Raw genomic sequence first — 25,484 nt, forward strand, 5'->3', positions numbered from 1 at the left:
GAGTTAGTGTAGCTTTTATCAAGACAAAACACTTCACAAAATTGGTCCTAGTTGGTCTCTTATCCAAGACATCACAACTTTCCAATTTCAAATGTGCAAGAATAAGAAAACCTTTTCCAAACTCCACATTTGATGAATGTTATAAACCTTCTTGAGACTTGTCACTCAATTCACAATCTTAACTTGAAGACTTGATATTGGAACGAAGTATGATTGACTTCTTGATTTAACCATTTCTTCAATTCTTGATTCCTCTTCTCAGACATACAATTGCACTAAGACTCATTTAGAGGATCAATTGAGATTGGTTCTTAATCATTAAGACTTATCATAAAACATAATAAAAGGTACTCTCCCTTCTTCTTAGAATAGAGAAACTTTTATCTTTCTGCCTACTTGATTCTTCTTATCCGTTCTGCTATTGAGCGAAACTCTTTCAATCAACTCAGAATTATACTCAATCTTATAAGTATAACCATATTCACTAAACTTTAGTAAATCATGACGAATATCTTTGTCACTCTTGTGGTAGACTTGATCAACGTATGACCTAGTGTACTCGATCTCCTAGTCCTTCAATTGACACTTTGTCAAAGAATTAGTCTAATTTCCAAATATGAAGTCTCTCATTCATCACGCAAGCAAGTTGTATGATTCCAAACTTCTGTCCAATTGAAACTTGGGAGATGAGAAACTTTTCCTATCTGGTAAATTCTTGACCTTTCCACAAATAATATAATTAAGAATCAAATCCATTATTGCTAATAATAGAAACTTACAAACATTAATTTTTCATACACGCCATTGCAAGGATAAATAAATAATATAAAATCAAATTTTATTTTATTGCGGAAAAATTTGTCCTTACAATGCAATTCAACTGAAAAACTATGTTGTTACATATTCCTAAGCAATCTATTCTAACTCCAAGTAGTAGCTTAAGAATCTAATCTTCAAACAATGCGATCGAAATTCATTTATTCACGATTAGATTCAGCTCACTTCTTCCCTTAAGCTTCCTCTCTTTTCTTTGATCCTACAAAACATCAAAATGTAATCTTATCACATCATGTATTAAGAATCTAGAATAGGAACTTAAAAGAGTCAGTTAATGGATTTTACCTAAAGCAGAGCCATACGTTTTGACTCTCCCATCTCTTAGATCTCTTAGGTAAATAGGGCAGCTTCGTCTCCAATGCCCATTCTCTTGGCAATAAAAGAAAATTGACTCTTTTGGAATAGCACATGGAACTACTTCAGACTTTTCCTTTCTCTTATGATCAAACTTTTCGATCATGGGATGCCTTTCGTTGCCATTGCCTATATCCATAGAGGTCTGGAAGGCAGATTCACCAATCAACTTTGCTTTTCCAGTGCGCCAAACCATTGTTGATTCAACAGCAATAAGCATGTAGGTGAGATCTATAAGGGTCACGTCGTGGTTCATCATATAGTACTCTCTTATGAACTACTATATGAGTTAGGAAGTGACTGAAGGATCCCAACATTCTTAACCTACCAATGTGCGACTTCATCTCTAAGACGTGTGCACATACTGACTTTCCTTCTTTATGTTTACTTGCCAAAATGGCTTGAGTGAGCTTGAACTTTTCAAGTCTTCAAACTTGTGTGTTAGGGAGAATAATTGGAGGAGGTGGAGGAAGTGAAGCATGATCTCTTGTTCCCCGATCGAATCATGGAATATCATCTTCATGTGGAAAGCTTGTTCCATGGGATTTAGGAAGACCATGATTGTCATAACTAGACATCTAAAAAACGGGAGAAAATTCAAGTTAAGTTGATTAGAATCCTTGATGTGACACCCAAATGAAACATCAAGGCTAGGATCCAACACAATACTCTACAACCTAGAAGATGGATGCCGTAATCTAGTTGCAGAATATTTGAAGGTAGGTAAATGACGATTTACCAATTTCCACCATGAAAGACGAAAAAGAAATTTAAGTTTTAAATCTATTGAAAATTCCTAGATTCATTGAACATTTCAATGGCATGTTTAAATCTCGATATGCCCCTCGATTTGTGACTGGGATGCCGAGGATCACAAAAGAGGGTGTGAATAACCATGCAAACTTACATGGTGCCCCCAATGTTACAGTCACCTATTCGATGTGCCGGTTAACCACACACGCTCCACCGAACTATGACAAACATTGAGTCAACCTTTGCTTAGAACCATTTAGTGTGCCGGTTAACCACACGTGCTCCACTAACGTCTTTGCAAGGGCACAAAGTGTAATTTCACGGAATTGCATCAATTCACTTTTGCCTAAAGTAACTAAGATTGTGAATTTTGTAAAAGCATTTAGTTACTTTTTTACTTCATTATACTTTTAATGGAAAGGGTTTGCCCTATCCTACCCGTTCGGCTAACGACCCTCCACCAATCAAGGAAACGGTGGGTGAGAGTGGACACCCATTAAATGGCCATTTTATAGGCCATAACCTTATACCCCCCCTCATAGATCGGCTTCGTGAATGAGGCCTACTAACGGTAAGACTAGCATTTAAGTTATACATATATAATATTAGACTTTTAATGTTATACATAGTATAAGTGTGTATTTTACACTTTTAAAATACTAGGTGGTTTAATTTTATAAATTACACTTTTAATTTAATTAAATATAAACCATATCATTATGGATTTATTAACTTTATTTTAATCATACACTTAATTAATTTAATAAAACCATAAGGGTGTAATTTGAACTTTTCAAAATTAGGGTTTTAGAATTTAGACTTTTTCAAAATTAAACATTTTAATCAAACAATTTAAATTCCAAAACTTGAGGGCAAGTTTTGAAACTTTTCAAAACATAAGCAAGAACATTCTAGATCAAATTACAAATAATGATAATTAACCAATTAATTAGTAATTATCTAAAGATGACCTAATTCAATTTCTTGCAAGATAATCTATCAAATAATTCAAATAAATCAAGTTTATCACATAAGGAAATGATTATCTAATTAATTTGACAATTATCTTTTACTTTGGTAAGGATATCTTTTAAATTAAACAATTAATTTAACCTAATCCCTTAAATCCCCTAGAATTCGAAATTATGGGATGGGATATTCAAAATCTTTAAGTACCAAATTTAAACATTTAAAGGATAATTACAAGATATGGCAATATCCAAATCCCTAAAATTGAGGATCTAATCATGGGGAAAGAGGCAATTTCGAAATTCTAGGGTTAGACAACCCTAAAATCGAAATCTTGGGGCCAAAGAAAAAGGTTTAGGAAATCTTACCAAAAAATTTCGAAATCTAGGGTTTAGAAACCCTAATTTCAAAAATCAAGCCTCCAGGGTTTATTAGCCATAAACCTTAATATGTCAAGTTCATACATTTGAATAAAGCTAATTAAAAACAAAAACCAATGGCTCTGATACAACTAATGGGATTTATACAAACAATCCTATGTGTGCATGCAACCCTAGAGTTGGATCTATGTTTTCACTATTAGTTATACAACTTTATGAACACAAAAAGAAACCTGGCATGCTACTATTATTTTTGAAATTCATATATAAAATAGAATACATACCTTTTGTTGTTATATAGCAATAACAACTAGTTCCTTGAATTTCCTTAGCCCTTGAAAGCAAGTACCACACGTGTAGTACCTCTAATGGCTCACAAACACACTAGGTGAAAGGATGAATATGGGAGAGAGGAGAGAAGGGTATCTTACCCTATATTTCGTCCCTTTTAGGGTTCCCCAAAGCTTGGACGAAATCTTAGTGCCTTAGGGTGCTATTTATACTTAAGGCTAACTAGGGTTTCAAGGTGTAAACCCTAATCCCTTAGCTTAGGGCCTAAGCAAGTCCATGGACTCCTTTCCTTAAGCCCTTGGACGAAAACTTTTAGATCCTTCTAGGATTTTCATTCAAGGCTTAATAAAGGTGATCCAATGTCCCAAAGCCTCAACTATTGAATAATTACAAAATAGCCCCTGCACTTTCAGTCAGTTCCTTTAATCCCAAAATTAATTCTAAATTAATTTCTGATTAAATACTAATTAATAATATGATTCCAAATTAATATATTATTCATATAATATATTAACAAATCATATTTATACCCTAATTTATTATTCTTAACAATAAACCAGCCTCTCTCCTTAACAATCATCCTGTCTAGTCACCAGTGTGAAGGCAACCCAAAAGGACCATGCACCATCGGGTCAAGTACATACCAAAATAGTTATGGACTTAGACATTAATCCAACAAACATATCAATAGGAACATAAATGGTTAGGAGATAATCTCATGTAGGTTTTTTTGTATTTGTAAACGTTACAATATTGAAACTTAAAAGTGGACTAATATGGAAAAAAAGGGTAGAAAATGATGGCTAGTAAGGTAACTTATGAAGATTTGAATAGACGAGGTGTTGAATATAACAAGTCCCAAATAGTAAGGATTTATTTTGAAAGTCTATATAATGAAAATTTTAGTGAAATTAGGACAGAAGTTTTAACTTTTAACCATTCTTTTAATTATAAATATATACAAAAATCAAATTGTGTCATTTGAGTAATAAATATATAGCTAAAAGTTCATGATTTTACGCATAATGTACAAGTGTTTAATGTAGGAAGTTCATGTTTAATCTGTTAACTTTGTATAATTCGTCACTTGCAACCCTTACTTTGTTGGATTAGGTGTCTAAGCCTATAACTATAATTGGTATGTACTTGACTCGATAATAGCATGGTCCTTTTGGGTTACATTCACCGTAGCAACTTGGTTGGATGAATAATGGAGAAAGAGGTTAATTGTGATTTATTAATATATTATAAGAATAATTTATTAATTGAGAAATCATATTATTTAATTAATGTTGATTAGAAATTAATTTGGAATTAATTTGGTAATCAAAAGAGACTAATTGAATTAAGGGGACTGATATTGTAATTATAAGATAATTGCAAAGTTAGGCTTATGGATCCCTAAGGAAGGGGCGGACGAATTCTATGAGGGAGTCCACATAGATTTCGTCCATAGGACCTTCTGGAAGGATCATGTGGGTTGTTTGAGGACTGAGCAACTAGATTAGGGTTTTACCTGAAACCGTAGTAGCTCATCTATATAAGGAACCCCATGGATCCCTAAAATCGGCCACTTGAACCCTAGAAGGAATACCAACCGATTTTGAGCCTCCAAAACCTCTATAATATTCTTCCAACTTGCTACTTGGTGTTTGTGATCCGTTTGAGGTGCAACAATTGAGACACTAGGCTCTTGAAGGTCAAGATCTACAAGTTATAATCAAAAGGTAGTCTTATAAACATGTATTATGTTTTGATTTCCGAAAATTGCATGATAGTTAGGGTTTATGCTTTGGATAATTTGATTTTCATGTATAACTTGAGAAAAACATAGATCTGAAGCATTAGGGTTGCATATACACCATAGGGATGTTGTAGTGCTCAAAACTCATTAGTGGTATCAGAGCTTAGGTTGTTTTTTTGTTGTATTTGATGATATGTTCAATTGTTCAAAGCTAAATGAAATCGACTTTTGGCCCCTGACTGATGAACTCGACGAGTCCAAAGCCTAACTCGACGAGTTTACTCGTCTGACTGTAGGATTTTTGGAATTTGAGCTTAAATTAGATTTGGACAATTACCATAAACCACTTTTTTCTATCAAAATCCGATTTTTACATTATGGTAATTGATATCCTAATCTAATTGGAAGATAATGGTCAAAATTTAAGATAATTACTAGATTATATGATAAACCAATTATTTGTAAATTTTGAATTGTAATTATCTTGCCAAATAAAGTTAGATTAGGTCAAATTGGTAAAATATAAAATTATATGATTATTTTATTTGTTTTCAAAATTTGATCTAGAAAGTTTTGAAAAGTTTCAAAACTTGCCATCAAGTTTTGGAATTTAAAATTTGATTAAAAAGTTTTTAATTTTGAAATATTAAATTCTAAACCCTAGTGTTTTAAAAGTTAAAATACAACCCTTATACTATTATAATATTACAAGCTTAATTATACATATATATATATATATATATGTGTGTGTGTGTGTGTGTGTGTGTAAGATAAGTCGGTCTTACCGTTTGTAGGCTTCATTCACGAAGCCGATCTATAAGGGGGGTATAAGGAAACTGCCTATAAAATGACGGTTGAATGGGTGTCCACTCTCACCCACCACTTCCTTGATTGATTGAGGGTCGTTAGCCGAATGGGTAGGATATGACAAATAATTCCACATTAATAAGTATAATGATTATTATAAAGTAACTAAACGTTTTTTCAGAAATTCTCAATCTTAGTTACTTTAGGTAAAATGTGAAATCATGTTATTCCATGAAATTGCACTTTGCACCTTGCCAAGTCGTTAGTGGAGCGTGTGTGGTTAACCGACACTAACTTGGACTAACAAGGGTGGCAAAGGGTAGCTCGATGTTTATCATAGATAAATGGAGCGTGTGTGGTTAGCCGACACATTAATTAGGTGATAAATGACATCGAGAGTACCGAGCACATTTGCATGGTTATTCACACCTTGTTTGTGATCCTCGGTATCCCAGTCACAAACTTGAAGGGCATAATCAAGATTGAATCATGCCATTGAAAACTCTAATGAATCTCAAAGGGTCTAGGAATTTCAATTCATTTATAACTTGATGTTCTTTTTTGTTTTTCATGGTGGAAATTGGTAAATCGTCATTTACCTACCTTCAAATATTTTGCAATTGGATTACGACATCCCTTTTCCAAATTGTAGAATATTGTGTTGGGTCCTAGCCTTAATATTTCATTTGGGTGTTATATTAAGGATTCTTATCTAATCTAAACTTTGTCTTTTTTCTTTTTCAGATGTCAGGCTCAAACTCCTCCAAAACCAACTCCTCGAACCCACTTTCTCTTTCGGGCATTTGTGGGAGGGTCACATTTGATGGATCCAATTTCAACGATTGGATTCGCAACATTCGCATGACCCTAAGGTACGAGGACAAGGAAGACATTCTCGACAAGGAACTCGTCGAGATAAATGAAAACACTGTTGCTCCCGAATAAATGACCGAGTATAGGGCTCGATGCAAAGATGCATTATGGTAGCCACTATGACTCCTGAGCTTCAAAAGTTATATGAGGACTATTGGCCTTATGACATGCACCAAGATTTGATGGAAAAGTACCATCAAAGTGCATGTCAAGAAAGGTACGAGATAGTTGCCTCGTTAATCACAACCAAAATGAAGGATGGAGAGTCCATCACAACCCACTTGTTTGCTCAAGTTGAATGCCAACATCGATGAAGAGCTGGCCATTGATATTACCCTCCACTATTTAACTCTTTGTTATGAGCAGTTCAAGATGACTTGTCATATGAACAAGGATGAAGTGACCTTGAACAAGCTTCAAGGGTTGTTAAGTGTTGTTGAAACCGGGTTGAAAGGCAAAGTTGTCGCACTACTTCTACCGCTGCTGCCCCTATCTTGTCTATTGGACAAGGGAAAGGGAAGAATATTAAGTCTCCTTCTAAGAGCCACAAGGGAAAGTCCCATGATGGATCCACTTCTAGTGGAAGCAAAGGTGGTTCTGCTGCGCCTTCTTCTAATCCAAAGGATGCAGAGTGCTTTCACTTCCATGAAAAGGAGCATTGGAAACGAAGCTGCCCGAAGTATCTGCAAGACATCAAGGATGAGAAGATAAAGCCCACCTTCGTAGGTATATATATTATTCAATCCAATAACTCATCACATGCTAGTTCTTGGGTCCTTGACACATGATGTGATTTTCGTTTAATAATGAAATTCGTTCTATTAATGCTTTCTTTAATGGTACTTTCTATTTTGAAGCATTACCTTGTATTGTTATATATGAAACGGTGATGGTTGTAGACAACTTAGGAAATAATGTATTGAATATTGATTCATCCAGTGGTTTGGACAAAGCATGCTTGTGGCATGGTCGTCTTGGACATGTTAATAAGAAGCGCATAGCCCAACTCCAAAAGGATGGAGTATTGGAGTCATTTGACCTTAGGTCCAATGACACGTGGTAGTCTTGTTTGCTTGGGAAGATGACTAAGTCACCCTTCACTAGCACTTTTGAAAGGGGTGAGGGATTATTTGATCTCATATACACCGATGTGTGTGGGCCCTTTAGATCCACCACAAGGGATGCAAACCGATTCTATGTGACTTTTACCGATGATTATAGTGGATATGGGTATATCTACTTAATAAAGCATAAGTCAGAAACTTTTGAAAAGTTCAAAGAGTTTAAGCAAGAAGTGGAGAATCTATTGAGCACGAAGATAAAGATGCTCCGATATGATCGAGGTGGTGAGTATCTTAGTATCGAGTTCCATGACTATCTTAAGGAATGTGGAATTGTTTCACAACTGACGCCGCCTAGGACATCACAGCTGAATGGTGTGGCTGAGAGGCGCAATCGAAACTTGTTGGACATGGTTTGTTCCATGATGAGTCAAGCTTCGTTGCATATATCATTTTGGGGGTATGCCTTAGAGACTGCCACCCATATCCTTAATCTAGTCCCAACTAAGAAGGTTGCCAAAACACCTCACGAGATGTGAATATAGAAATTTCCCTCATTGGCACATATCAAGGTTTGGGGTTGTGAGGCTTTCGTAAGACGAGACTCACGAAAAACTTGAACCTCGTAGTGAGCGATGTATTTTCATCGGCTACCCGCAGAAGTCCTTTGGATATCTCTTCTATAGACCGAGTGACAATGTTGTCTTCGTTGCGAGGAGAGGGGTTTTCCGAGAGAGAGAGAGAGAGAGAACTCATATGCCAAGAGGACAGTGGGAGGGAAATTGACCTTGAAGAGCTTCAAGAATCAAGTGACGAAGGAATCTCAAACACTAGCGATCAACCCGAGGAGGAAACTCCTATTGAACCGATTGACGGGTACTTACCTCTTAGACGTTCCAGTAGATTTAGTGTTTCGCCCGTATTATATGGATTCCATATAACTGCCAAGGGTGATACGTTTATTAGTGATAGTACACTAATAAATATGGATGAACCTAACAACTACAAGGAAGCCATGGCAGGCTCGGAGTCTGCAAAGTGGAAAGAGGCGATGGACAACGAGATTCAATCAATGTATGACAATTAAGTTTGGAACTTGGTTGACAATGTACCAGGTCTTAAGACGGTCGGGTGCAAGTGGATATTCAAGAAGAAGACCGATATGGATGGGAAAGTGCATACGTTCAAGGAACGATTGGTTGCGAAGGGCTTTGCTCAAAACCATGGGGTTGACTATGATGAGACCTTCTCACCAGTGGCCAAGATCAAGTCTATAAGGGTTATGCTAGCCATGGCTGCGTTTCATGATTATGAAGTATGGCCGATAGACGTCAAAATCGCTTTCCTTAATGGAAAGTCGGCTGAGGATGTTTACATGAATTAGTCACAGGGTTTTTTGGATGCAAAGTACCCGAATAGAGTATGTAAGCTTGAGAAATCCATCTACGGATTGAAACAAGCATCTCGCAGATGGAATATTTGTTTCGATGAGAAAGACAAAGAGTTTGGTTTTTTGAGAAGCGAAGATGAGTCTTGCGTATATGTCAAAGCTAGTGGGAGTATATTTAGCTTCTTGGTATTGTATATGGATGACATACTACTCATAGGAAATGACGTCCCAACCTTGCTCCGGTTAAGTCTTGGCTTGGGAAGTGTTTTGCTATGAAGGACCTCGCAGAGGCTGCTTATATTCTTGGGATAAAGATATTGAGAAATAGGAGCAAGAGACTAATAACACTTAGTCAAAGTAATTACTTGTAAAGTGTTGAAACGTTTTAGCATGGAGAATTCCAAGAATGGGGAGTTACCAATCCAAAGCAATACCAAGTTGAGCAAGACTTAAAGCCCGAGTATCGATGCTGAGATAGCAGAAATGAGTCGAGTACCATATGCTTCCGCCGTTGGCTCGATCATGTATGTTATGACATGTACTCGTTGTGATGTGGATTTTGCTTTGAGCATGGTCAGCCAATATCAAGGGAACCCTGGTAGAGCTCACTGGATAGCAATAAAGAACATTCTTAAGTATCTACGAAGGACGAAGGACTGGGTCCTTGTACTTGGTAGAAATGGAGACCTGATAGTGACAGGGTACAATGACGCCAGTTTTCAGACCGACATAGATAACTTCCGCTTTCAGTCAGGATGGGTATTTACCCTTAATGGAGGAGCAATAACTTGGAAAAGTTCCAAGCAGAAGATTGTAGCTGATTTAACGTGAGAATCAGAGTACATAGCAGCAAGCGAAGCATCGAAGGAGGCGATATGATTGAAGAACTTCATCGGAGACCTTGGAGTTATACCAACCATAAATGAGCCTATGGAGATTTTATGCGATAACGAAGGAGTGGTTGCCTTGACCAAGGAACCAAGGGATCATGGGAGATCCAGACACATCAATAGAAAATACCACTTCATCAAACATCGGGTAGAAGAGGGACTCCTCGTAGTAAAGAGGGTATCCTTAGAAGAGAACCCAACAGATCACCGTATAAAGGGTCTAAGCAGGGTTAAGCACTTACAACATGCAAGGAGCATTGGTCTGAAGGACGATATTGGTTTTAGTGATTAGATAGTTATTTAGATTCTTGTAATAGATAAAATGTAATTGACATTTGATGATTGAATAAAGGAGTTTTATTTATGAGTAAAGTTACTATCTTGTGTCAATTATTTACTATTGTTTCATTTTGCATGTTTTGACTTCCAGAATAATAAGATTATTCGAATTATCCACAATCAATCATACTTTGGAAGTAGGCTATGAGGTTAGATTATCTGATAGACCTAAACAACGAGTTTCAGAACCTGAAGAAAGGGAAGATGAGTGTTGATGAGTACGCCACCACATTCACCAAGAGGATGAAGCTATTTCCCTACTTGGTTCCTACTGAACTCTCCAAGATTCATAGATTTGCTAACGAATTGCCCACTGACTTTGGCCCAATGGTCAAAATGGCAATTAGCTTGAAAACAGCTGTTAGGGCAGCTAAGAACGTAGAGACCCAGATAAGAGAAAAGGGTCTAGAAAAAGATAAGGCAGGAGAGAAGCGGAAGTTTGAAGGATCTTCAAGGTCCAACAAGGAGAGCAAATTATCAAAGCTTGGAGGAGGAGAAGGAGGTGAAGCAAGGTGGTGAGATAAGTGCAAAAAGAAACACTCTGGAAAATGCGGGGAGGAGGTGACTTGTTTCAAGTGTGGGAAGCATGGGCATTATGCCAACGAGTGTACATTCAACAAAAGGGTGTGTTATGGATGTAACGAGGAAGGGCACTTCAAGCAAGACTGCCCAACGAGAGAGGGGGCTACAAAGCCAAATGTGCCGCCAAATCCAAAGGCGAGAGCATTTCACATGATCCTTGACGAAGCAAATGACAATGCAAGGATTCAGGAGTGAAGGCTTGACATCCGAAGGTCGAGTTATGAGGTAGCCATAAATTCATATGATGTAGCCTATTAGAGGCATAGTCTAGGGTGAAATTGAACACCTATGTAATAGTTTTAAGGAATAATAAAAACCTTCGTTTTGATATTTGATGTGTTAAGCTGTTTATGTGATTTCTTGTATGGGGACTTGGAAAAACTGTGGGACAATACTTGGGACGAGTATGAGTAGATGTGAATGGTAGTAGAGGCCTATACTACCGGAAGCACAGGACTCACACTTGGATCAGGGAAAGTCACAAGGTTACCAAGAAGCTAGTAATTGATTTCGTTTCATTCAATTATGTCGTTACCATTGTTTCAGTAATAACTAAGAAGATTGTTATTCCGACCCTAGTGGTCATATCACATTGAGTCCGACTACGATGAGTAGGTTACATGGTTCAGAGAACCAAGTTTGATGTAGCGTCCGACTTAAACCAAACGATTGAAATCAAAGCGATCAATAGAAGTATCGCGCTTGATTGTTAAAGAAGTTGGTAGCTAGAAATGCTACATGATAAAATGTGATTATATCACATTAGACCATGAAGGAAGGCATAATCCATTCCGGAATTTGACTCTAAGATACCTGAGTCTAAACGTGCATCACATGAAAGTAGGTCATAATTTGGAGTCTAACCTGAGGTAGAGAGCAGGTGCACGATCGAGTACTGCTTACAATCAATAAGTCTGAGAGATAGACTTGAAGGAATATAAAAGTTATAATTATTACCTAGGATGAAGAGATGACACATGGAGTCATTATACGAGCCCTGTTTCGTTGATGATTCCGGGACGTAATCATCCTAAAGGGGAGATAATTGTAACGCTCGCAGATCCGGGCTAGTTAACTTAGAGATAATAGGGGTCGAAAACAAATTTTCGACAAAAGATTATTTAGAATAAATAATCTTAACCAAGTTGTAGAATATGTCTCAAGGTGTTCGTACATATAAAGAACGTTGAAATCCGAGTTATAACGAAGAAGTTATGACCCGTCGAAGTTTCGCGACGGAACCGGCACGACACCGGGAAGCGTAAATAGTGAATTTATGATAGAGCGAGTTTTAGCCTTAGCAATATAAATGAAAATCGTAGAGTATGTTAAACTAAGAACATCGATAAAAAGAACGCCCAAATCTGACTTCGTATGAAGAAGTTATGATTTTTCGAAGTTTCAGATTAACAGTGTACAACCCGAAATTCGAATATTAGATCGAGCGGTTTTTAGACGACACGACCTAAACGAGAATCGAAGATCTCGTTAAGAGTAGCATAACGAGAAAAATATGGGCGAAAACGGATGTCGGATGAAGAAGTTATGAGAATTTAACGGACCAATCCTGCCCCGGCCTGTTAATAATGTAACTTTTAAAATAAAGTCAAAATTAGCCGACGGAGTCTAAACGAAATTTGTAGAGTACGTTCCCGCCTTCGCGTGGATATAAAGAATGTCAAAAACGGAGATCGTACGCAAAAATTACAAATTTTTAAAGTTAAATGTGCAATTTGCGAAGCCTGATGACGTGGCATGATCTGGACCGTTGCTTGCTGATCACGCCTCACATCTGATGATCGCCACGAAGTCTCGCATTACGCCCCGCGTCCGATGCTGGGTACGCCCGGCGTACTTGATCTTGTCCGGGTCCGAGAGTGGGTGCGAGCCAGCTGGTGTGAAGCTGGCATCCTTATCCGAGGAACGCCCAGCGTAGCCAAGGACTATGCCCAGCATAATCCGAGGCCTCGCTGGGTATTAAAGGGGGCGAGGGTCTCCAACTTTTTCACACAAATCTCCTTCTCTCTCTAAATTACTTTCTCTCTCTAGCCCCTTTTGAGTCCCCTAAAGTCTAGGTGAACCCCTAGCACCCTAAGGAAGCCCCGAGGCTCCCAGAGTCCCGAGAAAAAGTGTCTTTCGGTTTCGAAACGTTGCTCCAAATAAAATTCCGGTTTTCTTTAAAATCCGCTGTAAGTGAGCTACGCTTACGCAACTTTTAATATAGCTTTCAAATAATTATAGGAATGTTATTAGGTCCTTAAAATAATTATTTGGACTATTATTATGAGTTATATTGAGTGTTATTTAACGCTTATATAATAATAATAATAGTCAGACTATTAATTTGTCACGATTATCGTTAGACTAAACCCTAGTGGTATTGGTACTAGGTTTTATCGAAGGAAATTGTTTTGAGAGTATCGAAGCGTTGTACGAGTGCTGAGTCACCACCTTTCAGGTGAGTGCATGGTCCCTTTCAGCTTACGCATAAATATGAAGTATTTTATAAATTATGTGCTATGTATGCATATTATCAGAATACTTGCTATCTATGCTGGGTGAACGATTTTATACACGTTTTAAACGATTTAAACTGTATATGTATTTTATATCTACGAAAATGTTGGGGTAAGACATGGGTAAATGTAATAGATGAAATATGAGTTGGATGATGAGTTGAGAGGTGAAATAGACCGTGAGGTGAGGGTGAGAGGTGGACGATGTGACAAGCCTTTTTCCCAAATGATGGCCCCGTCATTCAGCAGAGTATGGATGACAACTACGGACTATTCTATACAGTCTAGTGGAACACTAGCAGGCTTGCAACCTGTAGGTGTTGTGAACGACGTGTTCACCGATGTACTCTAAAAACCCATTGATATGTATTGTGAGTGGACTCTCGAAAACGATACTGTCAATAAAACTTGACAGATGCGCCTAAAGGACTCTACCGGTAGAAGAACCTAATAGAGAACCTCATAACCCCGGCAGATGCGCCTAAAGGACTATTTCGGCAGATACGCCCCATAGAGAATGTCACAATGTTGGTAGTTGCGCCCTAGTGACAGAACTAGCAGTTGTGCTTGACAGATGCGTCATTTACAACGATGGAATTCGTACCTATTCCTTAGGATACTCCTTAGGAATAAATGAACGAGGAATAGCTGATTCTTAGGGTAGATCCTTAAGAATAAAGAAGATAATGAGGATGGGTAATTGGGTTGATTGTTTAATTGTTAAAACATAATAATTATATTATTGTGGGTTGAAAACCCTATGTACTCACCAGGTTTTCCAACCTGACCCACTCAGTTTATTTATATCACAGGTGTTGATACGAAGTCACATTACACTGAGAGATTAAAGAGATGTAGATCACTAGTGTAAATAAATGTAAGTTCCGTTTATGCTTATGTTCCTGTATTGACAATGACATCCCAAACGTTTCAAAATGAATAAAATACGTTTCTTCGAAAATGTTTTGATAACGTATTTATTGTATTTTTCTGGGAATGAATTCCGCAACATCTTTATGAAAAGAAGTACTTTGATTTTTATAAAGCATAAACAGAAAAACCGGTCTTTTCTGGCCGTGAAAATGGGGATGTCACATGTTGGCTGCTTGAGGACTAAGCAATTGGATTATGGTTTTATCTGAAACTCTAGTAGCTCAGCTATATAAGAAACCCCATGGATCCCAAAAATCTGCCACTTGAACCCTAGAAGGAATACCAACCAATTTTGAGCCTCCAAAACCTCTCTCATATTCTTCTAACTTGCTACTTGGTGTTTGTGGTCCATTTGAGGTGCAACAATTGAGACACTAGGCTCTTGAAGGTCAAGATCTACAAGTTACAATCAAAAGGTAGTCTTCTAAACATGTATTATGTTTTGATTTCCGAAAATTTCATGCTAGTTAGGGTATGCTTTGGATAACTTGATTTGCATGTATAACTTGAGAAAAACATAAATATGAAGCATTAGGTTTGCATGTACACCATAGGGATGTTGTAGTGCTCAAAACCCATCATACTTTGTATAATCCGTCACTTGTACTTGCAACACCTCTATTATGTAAATTATATTTTTCATCCTTTTACTTTTTAAAATATTACTTTTACATTCTCTACTTTCAACATTGTAAAATGTCACTTTCATCCATTTATTTTCAAAAGTTTTTGTGTTTATCCCTCGTTCCCGTAAAATTCACTATGGCTAATAGTACAAGTGGATAAATCATTTATTTTGTAAAATGATATTTTCCATCCCTTTACTTTTTAAAATATCATTTTTACCCACTTCATCTTCAAATTTGTAAAATGTCACTTTTCACCTACTTCATTTTCTAAACTTTTGTGTTTATCCTCTATAAAATAAATTCATTGTAGTTAGTAGTGTAAGTGGTAATGCACAATGTACAAGTATGTCAATGCGTAAAATGCAACTTTAATTCCTTAAATTTATGTAATCTGTCACTTTCAACCCCTTTATTTTGTAAAATGATATTTTTCATCCCATTACTTTTAAAATATCACTTTCATCCCTCCACTTTTAACTTTGTAAAATATCACTTTCACCATTTCGTTTTCTAAACTTCCGTGCTTATCCCGTAATATATATAAATACGATTTTCCACCCTCTACTTTGTAAAATGCATTTTCACCTTTTTTTAAAGTGTTACTTTCACCCTCTCAATAGAGAAAATCATTGTAGCTAATACTATAATTGTTAATGCACAATGTATAAGAATGTCAATGCATAAAGTGCAAATATAATCCCTAAACTTTGTATAATCTGTTACTTGCGACTCCTCTATTATGTAAAATAATGATTTTCATCCCTTTACTTTTTAAAATATCACTTTCACCCCTCCACATTCAACTTTGTAAAATGTCACTTTCACCCCTTCATGTTTCATTCATCAACTTTGTATAATCTGTCACTTACAACCCCTTTATGATATATTCCATCCCTTTACTTTTTTTAAATATCACTTTCACCTCTCCACCTTTAACTTTGTAAAATGTCACTTTCACACTTTCATTTTCTAAACTTTCATGTCTATCCCCCGTTCTCATAGTATATATATAATACTATTTTCCATCATATATTTTCCTTATACACAACAAAAAAACATAAAAACTCGCAATGACGATGATAGGCTTCAAAATAGTATATATATATATATATATATATATATATATATATATATATATATATATATATATATATATATATATATATATACACACACACACGATTTAATTATTCAATTACTATATATATATATACACACACATGATTTAATTATTCATCGAATATTAATGGTTCAATTTTGGTTTTGATCAAAATGACGATGATAGGCTTCAAAATAGCAAGCTTAGAATTATATCTTGAAAATTGATACAAAATAACAAAATAAATAGATATAGTATTAGTTTTTTTTCCCTAAGTGAAAACGCATGAAGTGTACGGACCACATCTGCAACCCTCTGCAACAAAAGATATGGACCAAACGGCTGCAGCATGTAATAAGAAGTTTGTTTGTATTTTAACTTTTGTAGGCTGCTGCAATAAACCGAAATTAAAATAAACTGATTTTACAAACTTAAAATATTTTTTCAACATCGAAATTTTAATAATTCTAGTCTTATAACATTGAAATAAAATTCATACAACTAAATTAGTCTTACAATAATAATTTTAGTCGTACAATAACAATTTTATTAAAAATAATTCATTCTATATTTTGCATCTACTCTTCAACAATATCAACCAAAGAGAACAATCAGAGAAAACTTTTTAAATACAAATGTTCTGACAAGAAACAAGTTAAAAACAAATGTTGTAATAGGCCTAAAAATGATCTAAAATCTATGGTAGCTAACTAGTCACCATCCTTAACAAGCAGCAGCTCAGTACCACCATCAATGGCATTATCCAAGAAATCCCTTAATTCTATTTGAAGAAATCTAAAAATCGATGAAAAAAAAGACTAACAAGATTGGAAATTTCAATTAAAATTCTGGTATTAAACCAAAATAAAATCAATAAAATAATATAATTAGTTTTTTTTTATTTTACCATTTTTACATTGGCTATTGAAACAAAAAGAGAAATACTAAAAGCTTTTTAGTCAGCAGTATCAGTTTTTTCTTATTTTTTTTTTATTTTTTTTTAATGGTTGAAAGTTCAAGTCTCGTGATACTTATAGATGAAACTAGGTGGTAGTTTCAGAAAAAATAAAAAACATTAAGAAAAACTGAAAAATAATAGAAAATAAAAATAAATATTATTTTGATAATAAAACTAAAATTGATAAATATATTTTTCAATAACTCTAATCAAATCAAAAATTGAGATTTGCCCGTAAAAAAAACATAAAAGAGAAAAGAAAAAAAGAAATGGAGTAATTCCATTTTTCATTTTTTCTCCTTCTCTTTACCAAAGTTGGTATTTGTCTATTTGAAACGATTTCTGGTTATCGTCGCAACTTGACCACTTTTTTATGAGCTTGTGGAACTCTGAAAGAAGCCATGGACCCGCCGGAGTTACCTGAGTGCCCGGTCTGCCTCCAGCCCTTCGACGGCGAATCAACAATCCCACGCGTCCTCGCCTGTGGCCACTCTACATGCGAGACATGCCTGATCGACCTTCCAAAACCACCCTTCCCTCGTACCATACGCTGTCCAGCTTGTACCCAGCTTGTCAGCTACCCAACACAAGGTCCTTCTGCCCTCCCCAAAAACATTGACCTACTCCGCATCTCCTCCTCTCTTCTCCAATCTAACCCCGATAGCCTCAACTCCAAACCTAAACCCCCCACCGTATCATCATCGCCAGACTTCATACCCAATTTTTGGTCTAATGAATTTCACTATAATTGGAAGGAATGGGTCATTCCACGAGACACAATTTCGGTAGACGCGAGTGTAGCTCTTGACGAGTCGTTTTTGCTTGGAACGGCTACAAATTCGGAGGCTTCTTCTGGGATGTCTTCCAGGTGTCTGATGAAAAGTCATCAAAAGGTGAGCCTGTTTAAAGTAGGTTCTTCTACTCATAGTAACGAGAACAGATTCAACTACAGTTACTTTGCGAAAGCTATCTGGGTTTTGTTTAAAATGAGGGATGGTGCATTAGCTGAATTGATGTTGATTCTAACCGCAAGTTTGAAGGAATATCGAATTTGTACTGCTTATGGGTTGTGGTATAACGAGGAGAATGGGGATTTATATCTGGTCTGTGAAAGGAAACATACGACTTTGTTGAATGTTATTGAATCAGACATCCAAGATGACATATCTAGTTTCGCCATGATTGGTATGGAGTTATGTGAAACCATAAGTCGATTGCATGAAGCCGAGTTAGTAACTGGATGTACTTCATTATCATGCTTTGGTATCGATGATTTTGGGCACCTATTTATCGACCTAAACGATGTGTTCATGGTTGGACATAGAATTCAAAACATGATCTCAGAGACCTTATCGTTTGCAGAAAATAAAGATAGTAAAAGATTGGAAATGTACACATTTCCTAGCCCAGAGTTGTTAGCAGAGTTTGTAAAGAAAAGAGACATTGACTTGGAGTTTGGCAAGTCAACCATTAGCTATAGTTCAGATGTATGGTCGATAGCTTGCATATTACTTTTGTTTCTAATCGGGAAGTCTTTTGGTGAGGAGACACAAAACTTCTTGTGCAGTTATATATTCACATTAGTCAATGAAAATGGTGATGATTGTGAAGAGTTACACATGGCATGGTTGGATAAAGTTTCTGGTTTGTTAGATACTAAATTGGGTTCAGACTATGTCTTAATGAAGGATCTGTTGCACAAATGTCTATGTTTGGACCCTGGGACTAGACCAGTTGTGACTGACCTTTGGAAATCCATCAGGGAATTGATTATCAAACCAAAGTTTGAGGTAATGAGAAGTTTGGAAGAGAAAGTGATAAATAAAAGCACCTGTCACTGTTTGCTTCTAGGAGACTTGTCATGGCCATTAAAGAAACCTGATAAAGTTGATAAAAATGGTTTTAAAGATGGAGACTTGGTGGTGGAGAGTGGTGTCATTGAGGGTATTCGTGAGAATTCCATAAAATGCACTGATTTGAAAGGTCATCTCGATTGCATATCTGGATTAGCTGTTGGAGGTATGTTTTTGGCATTTGTAAATATCATGAAAATGTGGTTTAGTATTTAGTGGAGATGATTTGGTTTAATAATTTTGTAGGGGGGTTTCTTTTCAGCTGTTCATTTGATAAAACAGTGAACGTATGGTCTCTCCAGGTACGCATCATGATACCATTTACATATACATACATGGAAATGATGGATTAATGAAATACATAACACAGGGTCTTAATCATGTACATACATTCAAGGGTCATGAACATAAGGTAATGGCTATAGTTTATGTAAACAGAGAAGCTCCAATATGCATAAGTGCTGATAATGGAGGTGAGATTTTCATGTGGGCCATTAAAGTTCCATTTGAGGAGAATGCTTTCAAAAGACTGAATGAGGAAAAAGATTGGCGCTACAGTGGTATTCATGCCTTGGCTGTTTCTGAAGCTGGATATTTTTATACAGGCAGCGGGGATAAGACAATAAAAGCCTGGTCAATGCATGTAAGGGCATTTCCGTCTTTTGCACATATGGAACTACTTTTTTTTTTTTTTTACATTAATTATTCTTGTAATTAAATGTCAGGATTACAGTTTGACATGTAGTATGAGGGGTCACAAATCAGTGGTGTCCACATTGGCAGTTTGTAATGAGGTTCTGTACAGTGGAAGCTGGGATGGAAGCATTCGGTTATGGTGTTTAAGCGATCACAGTCCTTTAGCAGTGTTGGGGGAGGAAGAAGCAGCAGCATCACCTTTTGGCTCTATTTTGTGTCTTGCTCTTGATAACCAGACTCTTGTTGCAGCTCATGAAAACGGATACATAAAGGTTGTTTCTCAAACTCACATTTATGTTTTACTTATTGAAGTAAGAATTTGATTTTATTCTTTGTGTGGCATGATCAGGTATGGAAGAAAGACGTGGCTTTGAAGCCCATTTCAGCACACATGAGCTCCATTTTCTCAGTTTGTATGGAAGGAGAATGGTTGTTCAGTGGTGGTTGGAACAAAACTGTTGTTGTACAGAAACTATCTGTTGATGATGATGATGTGACAGAAATTGGAAGTATTTCTGGTGATTCGGTTGTCACTGCATTGCTTTATTGGCAGGGAAAGCTTTTTGTTGGCCAGGCTGATAGAATAATCAAGGTTTCAAATATCATTATCATTCAAAACGACGTAGTTTTGAGTAAAAAATCACCCTCCTGATGGTTTTTCTTGAATTGTAAAACCAATCAAAATGACATAGTGTAGTTTTGAGCACATGTGGTTTATGAGAAAAAAAAATCAAGTGGGTGGTTTTTTATAGCATATTTTGTTTGTAATACTCATGTGTTGTATAAAATTTTGTAGGTATACAGTTTTGGAGGATGATTTGGAATCTATGAAGGAGAATAGTTAAAAGCTTCTTCATGGTATGGTTATGACTTATGAGGTTATAAGGTGAGTGGCAATATTGTATTGTATGAGGATATAACTATTTTAAAGATTTTAAAATGTGTACATATAAACATACTACTAAACATATGCATATATGATATACCCACCCACATACATAGCACTGTATATACAAACATATACTGATACACAAGCAAACTAATATACCCTTATAAATACATGTAGCCTATACACATACACTTAAACACATGTACATTGTACATAAGCATGCATGAAAGAAATATATGAGAAATTGTTTCTAAATATAGTAACGACAAGTTATGTAGTGTATGAGGTGAGTTTGTGCTTGAAAAAACAGTATTGGTGTTGGAGCGTGATTTATATTGGTTTTGGGTGCTGTGTTTATATATAGTTTAGTGAGTTGTTTGTTTTGTATTAGGATCATTTGTGGTACGTGGTTTTATTAAACAAATGGATTGACATCGTTAATGGATTTGACCTAATATTTTATGAGTTTTTAATTTAATTGGTTTTTTATGTGTGTTTTTTGGTATATCTGTTATAATTCATGCTTTAAATATTTGATGGTTTGTTCAAGATACGGGTCTTTGACATATTTATTTGAATTGAAGGGGTTATGATTTATATGGTAAGAAACATGTAATAGCATAGATCATTGTCATCTTAATATTAAGAAACTACGATATTTTTGTACGTAATTTCTTTTATCAAACTTTATTTCCAAAAATATAAAATTGGTTTTCAATAAGTTGAGGGAGAAAATTATTTTTAATGAATTATTTTTTAAAGCAAGCCCTTATTAGAACAATCGTGTACGTGCACTGTAAGACATAATAGTTTCGTACAAATATAACTCGTAAAAACTCTTATTTGAACCAATGTTAGGTATCTATGGAGCATGAGGTGGGTTTTCATTTTTTATTTTAAAAAAAGCAATAAGTGTTGATCCTAAAGGCGTTGCCAAAAAGTAAAAGAAAATCATTTTTGAACACAAGAAAAACAAAATCTCGCCAATCACACCACAGGTTTCATATCATTGTTATTAGGAAAAAAAATGCATTGAAAAAGCAAAAAAAAAACAATTACAGTTGTGGGCTGAAATTATTATACAATAGAATTAGAATAGTTAGCGGTTTATGGAATGACATGAGTTTTATTTGTTGGGTACTAACACTACATTAGTTCATCAACATCTGCATCATACACATACACATACATTCATATTACACCTATGACACTTTTAATTAATTAGACCTTAATTAATCAAGTAATTAAGCCAATAACCAAAAATCCTTACGCCATCTTGTGCTAATCAGGTACCCACCGATCCCTTTGCTCTGCTTCCTGACTCCTATTGTCAAACATTCCACCGTGTTGATACATTGCTCCACAAACCTCTCTGTGCTACTCATCCCTCCCAAGCTACAACAAATACCAAAATACTTTCATTATCTTTTAAACTTTACCTTTTTTATAATCAATCAATATACCTAATATACTTTACTTTTACTTGAAATAGTAGCATACTTATTATTCAAATTTTCAATATAAAGGACACGCCAAAATGATGTTCTTCTGTGTATATTCCCGCTTTTTTGAAATTATTAACAAGACAAAAGATTCAGTCAGCTTTTTCATAAATAGTTATGTCTTCTTTTCTTTATGTTGATTTATACAACTCGACTTTTAATCAAACTCATTAACCAGGTACATACCGATGTTCCTTGATATCGACAGTCTTATTAAAAAAAGTGATGCTATTTTTTTTTTAATAAAATAAAGATAAAAGGTTGTAAAGTATTGGATTTGACCCGGTTTATTTTTTAAATAAATAGTTTACCAATTTCTTTCCAAAAATAAAATACAATCATAGTTTGCATTGAAATCGATTCTTTTTCAATTAACTTCAATCAATGCATTATTTTAATTTACCAGTTTCACTATTTTACACTTTTTTTTTTTTGCATTAAAGTCTTTCCAATAAATGCACCGTCATTTAAGTGTTAGAAATAAATCAAATAATAGACCAATAGAGCATCATCGTTCACAAATTTAACCTTTTTCTAGTGTAAAGCATTCATATCTACAAAATGGTCCCTCAATTTTGATAACTTATTTACTTTAACTTTATTTAAATGTATACTGGTTGTATTAATTACTACATTAAAATTAGTTTTGATATTTTAGTAAATGTGCTGAAAATGTAACTTTTTTTTGTTATTTAATGATATATTTCTTTTGGATAATAAGAAATTTTAGTTTTGTTAAAATGATATAGTAATATAATTTATCAAATCACTTGAAAAATACTAATATGTGGGGATACTGTGAAGTAAATGTATATAATCAAACATTAACAGGGAATATACTTTAGAATATTTTGTTTTGATGTAAAATATAGTGCAATATATTTCAAATGAATTATTGTTTTTATAAATAATTTCCACCAAAAATCAGTGATGGGATGGAATAGATTCACCCTCACAAAAACTATGTAGTAGGAGGAAGATGAAAGAGAGATGAAGAGACAAACCATTGAAGGAATGAAGAACTCTTTTGACCCAAAACAAGCACCGACACCTCTAGCTTCTTCACTTGGCTCACAACTGTTGCCAGCTTTGGACCTTCAATCACTAATGCTTCCACTTCCACCTGTGGACAAATTCAGTCACCATGTTCAGAAACGCCATAGATTTCAGTCCAGATCTCATATTGCTCACAAACAAAATGGGGAAATAAAAATGAGGATCTGTCGCCGTCAACCAAACTGGTGTAACGCAGATAAAACTATCCCCAAAATCAATGTGACAGAAATGTTTAAGATCTAGAATAATGCAGATCCGTAAGCATTTTTACCTCAGGTTTACAGGCCTTGCAGAGGGTACCAAGCGAGGTAACCAAAAGATTTGTAGGAGCCGAAGAAGAAGAACCACCTTGACTTTCCTTGTTCAAATTAGGGCTAATCTGAAGAAGAGTAAGCATATCCCCTTTATTAGCGACATGTGTAAGCGCCCACAACATAGCATGCTTGGAATGCAACGATTGATCCACTACAACCATGACTCTCTTCCTCTTCTCCATCATCCCAGTAGTACCAGATCCCGAGCGTCCAGCGTTACTTCCGTACATCCCAACACCTTCCATCTGCATCAAATGCGACTCCCTGTAGCTGCTGCTAGCTTTTTTATTGTAAGTACTGTATCCACCCCATCGCTTGGATGTTGATTTCCAGCCTTCTTTTTCACTGAGTTGCCTTAGAAACGATGATTCTGAGGTCGGCATTCTACTTAGAAGCCAGTAGTACAATGGATTGAAGGCCGATGTAAATGGGGTACAAGGAGGAACAGGTGTGTGTGAATGTGTGTGTCAGTGAGAAAGAGCGGGTGGAGGGTCACAAGGGTGTAAATATATATAATAAGAAGAGTTGTTGTGTTTGTATGCGATTGATAATAAGGTTGTGGCGTGTGGGAAAACAACAACTTTGACCGTACCCGGTAATCCAGTGCGTTTGTGTGAAATAGAGAGATGGACAGAGTTTTCCTCATGTATTTCTACTAATTCTTTAATACTACTATTTTAAAAATTATCACTATTTCTAAATATATTTGATAATTTTATATCCTTTATGCTTTGGGTACTACCCATCACAACATTTCAAAAAACTTTTTTCACCTAGTTGAGATAAGAACAAACACAAAACTACTATTTCAAATACAATATAATTAGTATTGTCTCCCAAAAATATAATAATCATAAGATATTGTTGTTTTTATATGTAATATGTAGTGTAAAAATATGTAATAGTATAGTTGAGATAAGAACTAACACAAAACTACTATTTCAAATACAATATAATTAGTATTGTCTCCCAAAAATATAATAATCATAAGATATTGTTGTTTTTATATGTAATATGTAGTGTAATAGTATTTGTGTATTATGTATGACATCTACTTTAATTTAATGTATAGTAATATCAAATACATGTCCTATATAAAATAATATAAAATTAGGTATATGTCTAATATAGGTAATTGACTAACAAAAGTTATTTCGTTGGTTGTTGTTTGTAAAATACTGACTATATAATGATCATTGATCATATGAAATAAACAGAACGAAAATTTATGAAATGAATTTACTATTAAATTTATTGGTTGAAGTTTCTAACTTCTCAAGATCACCTACCCTAAAGATACCATAAAAATATCATACAAGAATTTGATAAGGAGAAGAATGTCATAAGATCACGATCAGGTACCCTCTTATTTATCATTTTTAAGACTTTATAATTTTTATTTTTAAATATTGTTATATTATTATTTTGAAAGTTTATATTTGGATATCAAAGCTAGATTATGATGTCTATATCTAATGAAAATATAAATGAATCTATAATCATTAGTAATGAAGAAAATGAATCAAGATATATACTAGATGCACTAGTTGGTAAAGATAGTAAAATAAATAAAAATGCTATAAGAAAAACAAATTTTACACTATAAAAAACATAATTTTAAATATAATATGTTTAGTAATTTATTTTTTAGAAAAATGTCATTTATTAAGGAAAGATAGCAGGTGAAGAGTCGTTCCTTATAGAATCAACTCAATCAAATATTATTATTCCTATAATAAACAAACAACTACTAAGAAATAGAATATAAC

At 35.1% G+C, this 25,484-nt stretch overlaps 2 protein-coding genes across 2 annotated transcripts; one reads left to right on the forward strand and one right to left on the reverse strand.

Annotated features, from left to right (window-relative positions):
- Nucleotides 1–17,705: 17,705 nt before the first annotated feature.
- On the forward strand, nt 17,706–20,951 carry LOC111904163 (uncharacterized). The gene is made up of 6 exons (XM_023899946.3): nt 17,706–19,424; nt 19,505–19,560; nt 19,629–19,901; nt 19,984–20,226; nt 20,304–20,546; nt 20,751–20,951. Exons 1-6 carry the CDS (start codon nt 17,807–17,809, stop codon nt 20,769–20,771), a joined length of 2,454 nt encoding a protein of 817 aa, XP_023755714.1. The 5' UTR covers nt 17,706–17,806; the 3' UTR covers nt 20,772–20,951.
- Nucleotides 20,952–21,904: 953 nt separating this feature from the next.
- On the reverse strand, nt 21,905–24,228 carry LOC111904165 (uncharacterized). Its single transcript, XM_023899947.3, has 3 exons — nt 23,673–24,228; nt 23,350–23,468; nt 21,905–22,238 (listed from the first exon to the last, which is right to left on the reverse strand). Exons 1-3 carry the CDS (start codon nt 24,096–24,098, stop codon nt 22,088–22,090), a joined length of 696 nt encoding a protein of 231 aa, XP_023755715.1. The 5' UTR covers nt 24,099–24,228; the 3' UTR covers nt 21,905–22,087.
- Nucleotides 24,229–25,484: the final 1,256 nt, after the last annotated feature.

Source organism: Lactuca sativa, chromosome 1 (genome assembly GCF_002870075.4).
Source record: "Lactuca sativa cultivar Salinas chromosome 1, Lsat_Salinas_v11, whole genome shotgun sequence".
In the NCBI taxonomy this organism is placed as follows: Eukaryota; Viridiplantae; Streptophyta; class Magnoliopsida; order Asterales; family Asteraceae; genus Lactuca; species Lactuca sativa.

What these genes read in the sequence shown, in the direction of transcription:
- LOC111904165 (XM_023899947.3), bottom strand. Translation starts at nt 24,098, where the DNA reads ATGCCGACCTCAGAATCATCGTTTCTAAGGCAACTCAGTGAAAAAGAA. An exon ending in GCAAGGCCTGTAAACCTGAG is followed by an intron (nt 23,469 to 23,672) that starts GTAAAAATGCTT and finishes ATTTGTCCACAG; the next exon opens with GTGGAAGTGGAAGCATTAGT. An exon ending in AGTTCTTCATTCCTTCAATG is followed by an intron (nt 22,239 to 23,349) that starts GTTTGTCTCTTC and finishes TATTTGTTGTAG; the next exon opens with CTTGGGAGGGATGAGTAGCA.
- LOC111904163 (XM_023899946.3), top strand. Translation starts at nt 17,807, where the DNA reads ATGGACCCGCCGGAGTTACCTGAGTGCCCGGTCTGCCTCCAGCCCTTC. An exon ending in ATCTGGATTAGCTGTTGGAG is followed by an intron (nt 19,425 to 19,504) that starts GTATGTTTTTGG and finishes ATAATTTTGTAG; the next exon opens with GGGGGTTTCTTTTCAGCTGT. An exon ending in TGAACGTATGGTCTCTCCAG is followed by an intron (nt 19,561 to 19,628) that starts GTACGCATCATG and finishes TACATAACACAG; the next exon opens with GGTCTTAATCATGTACATAC.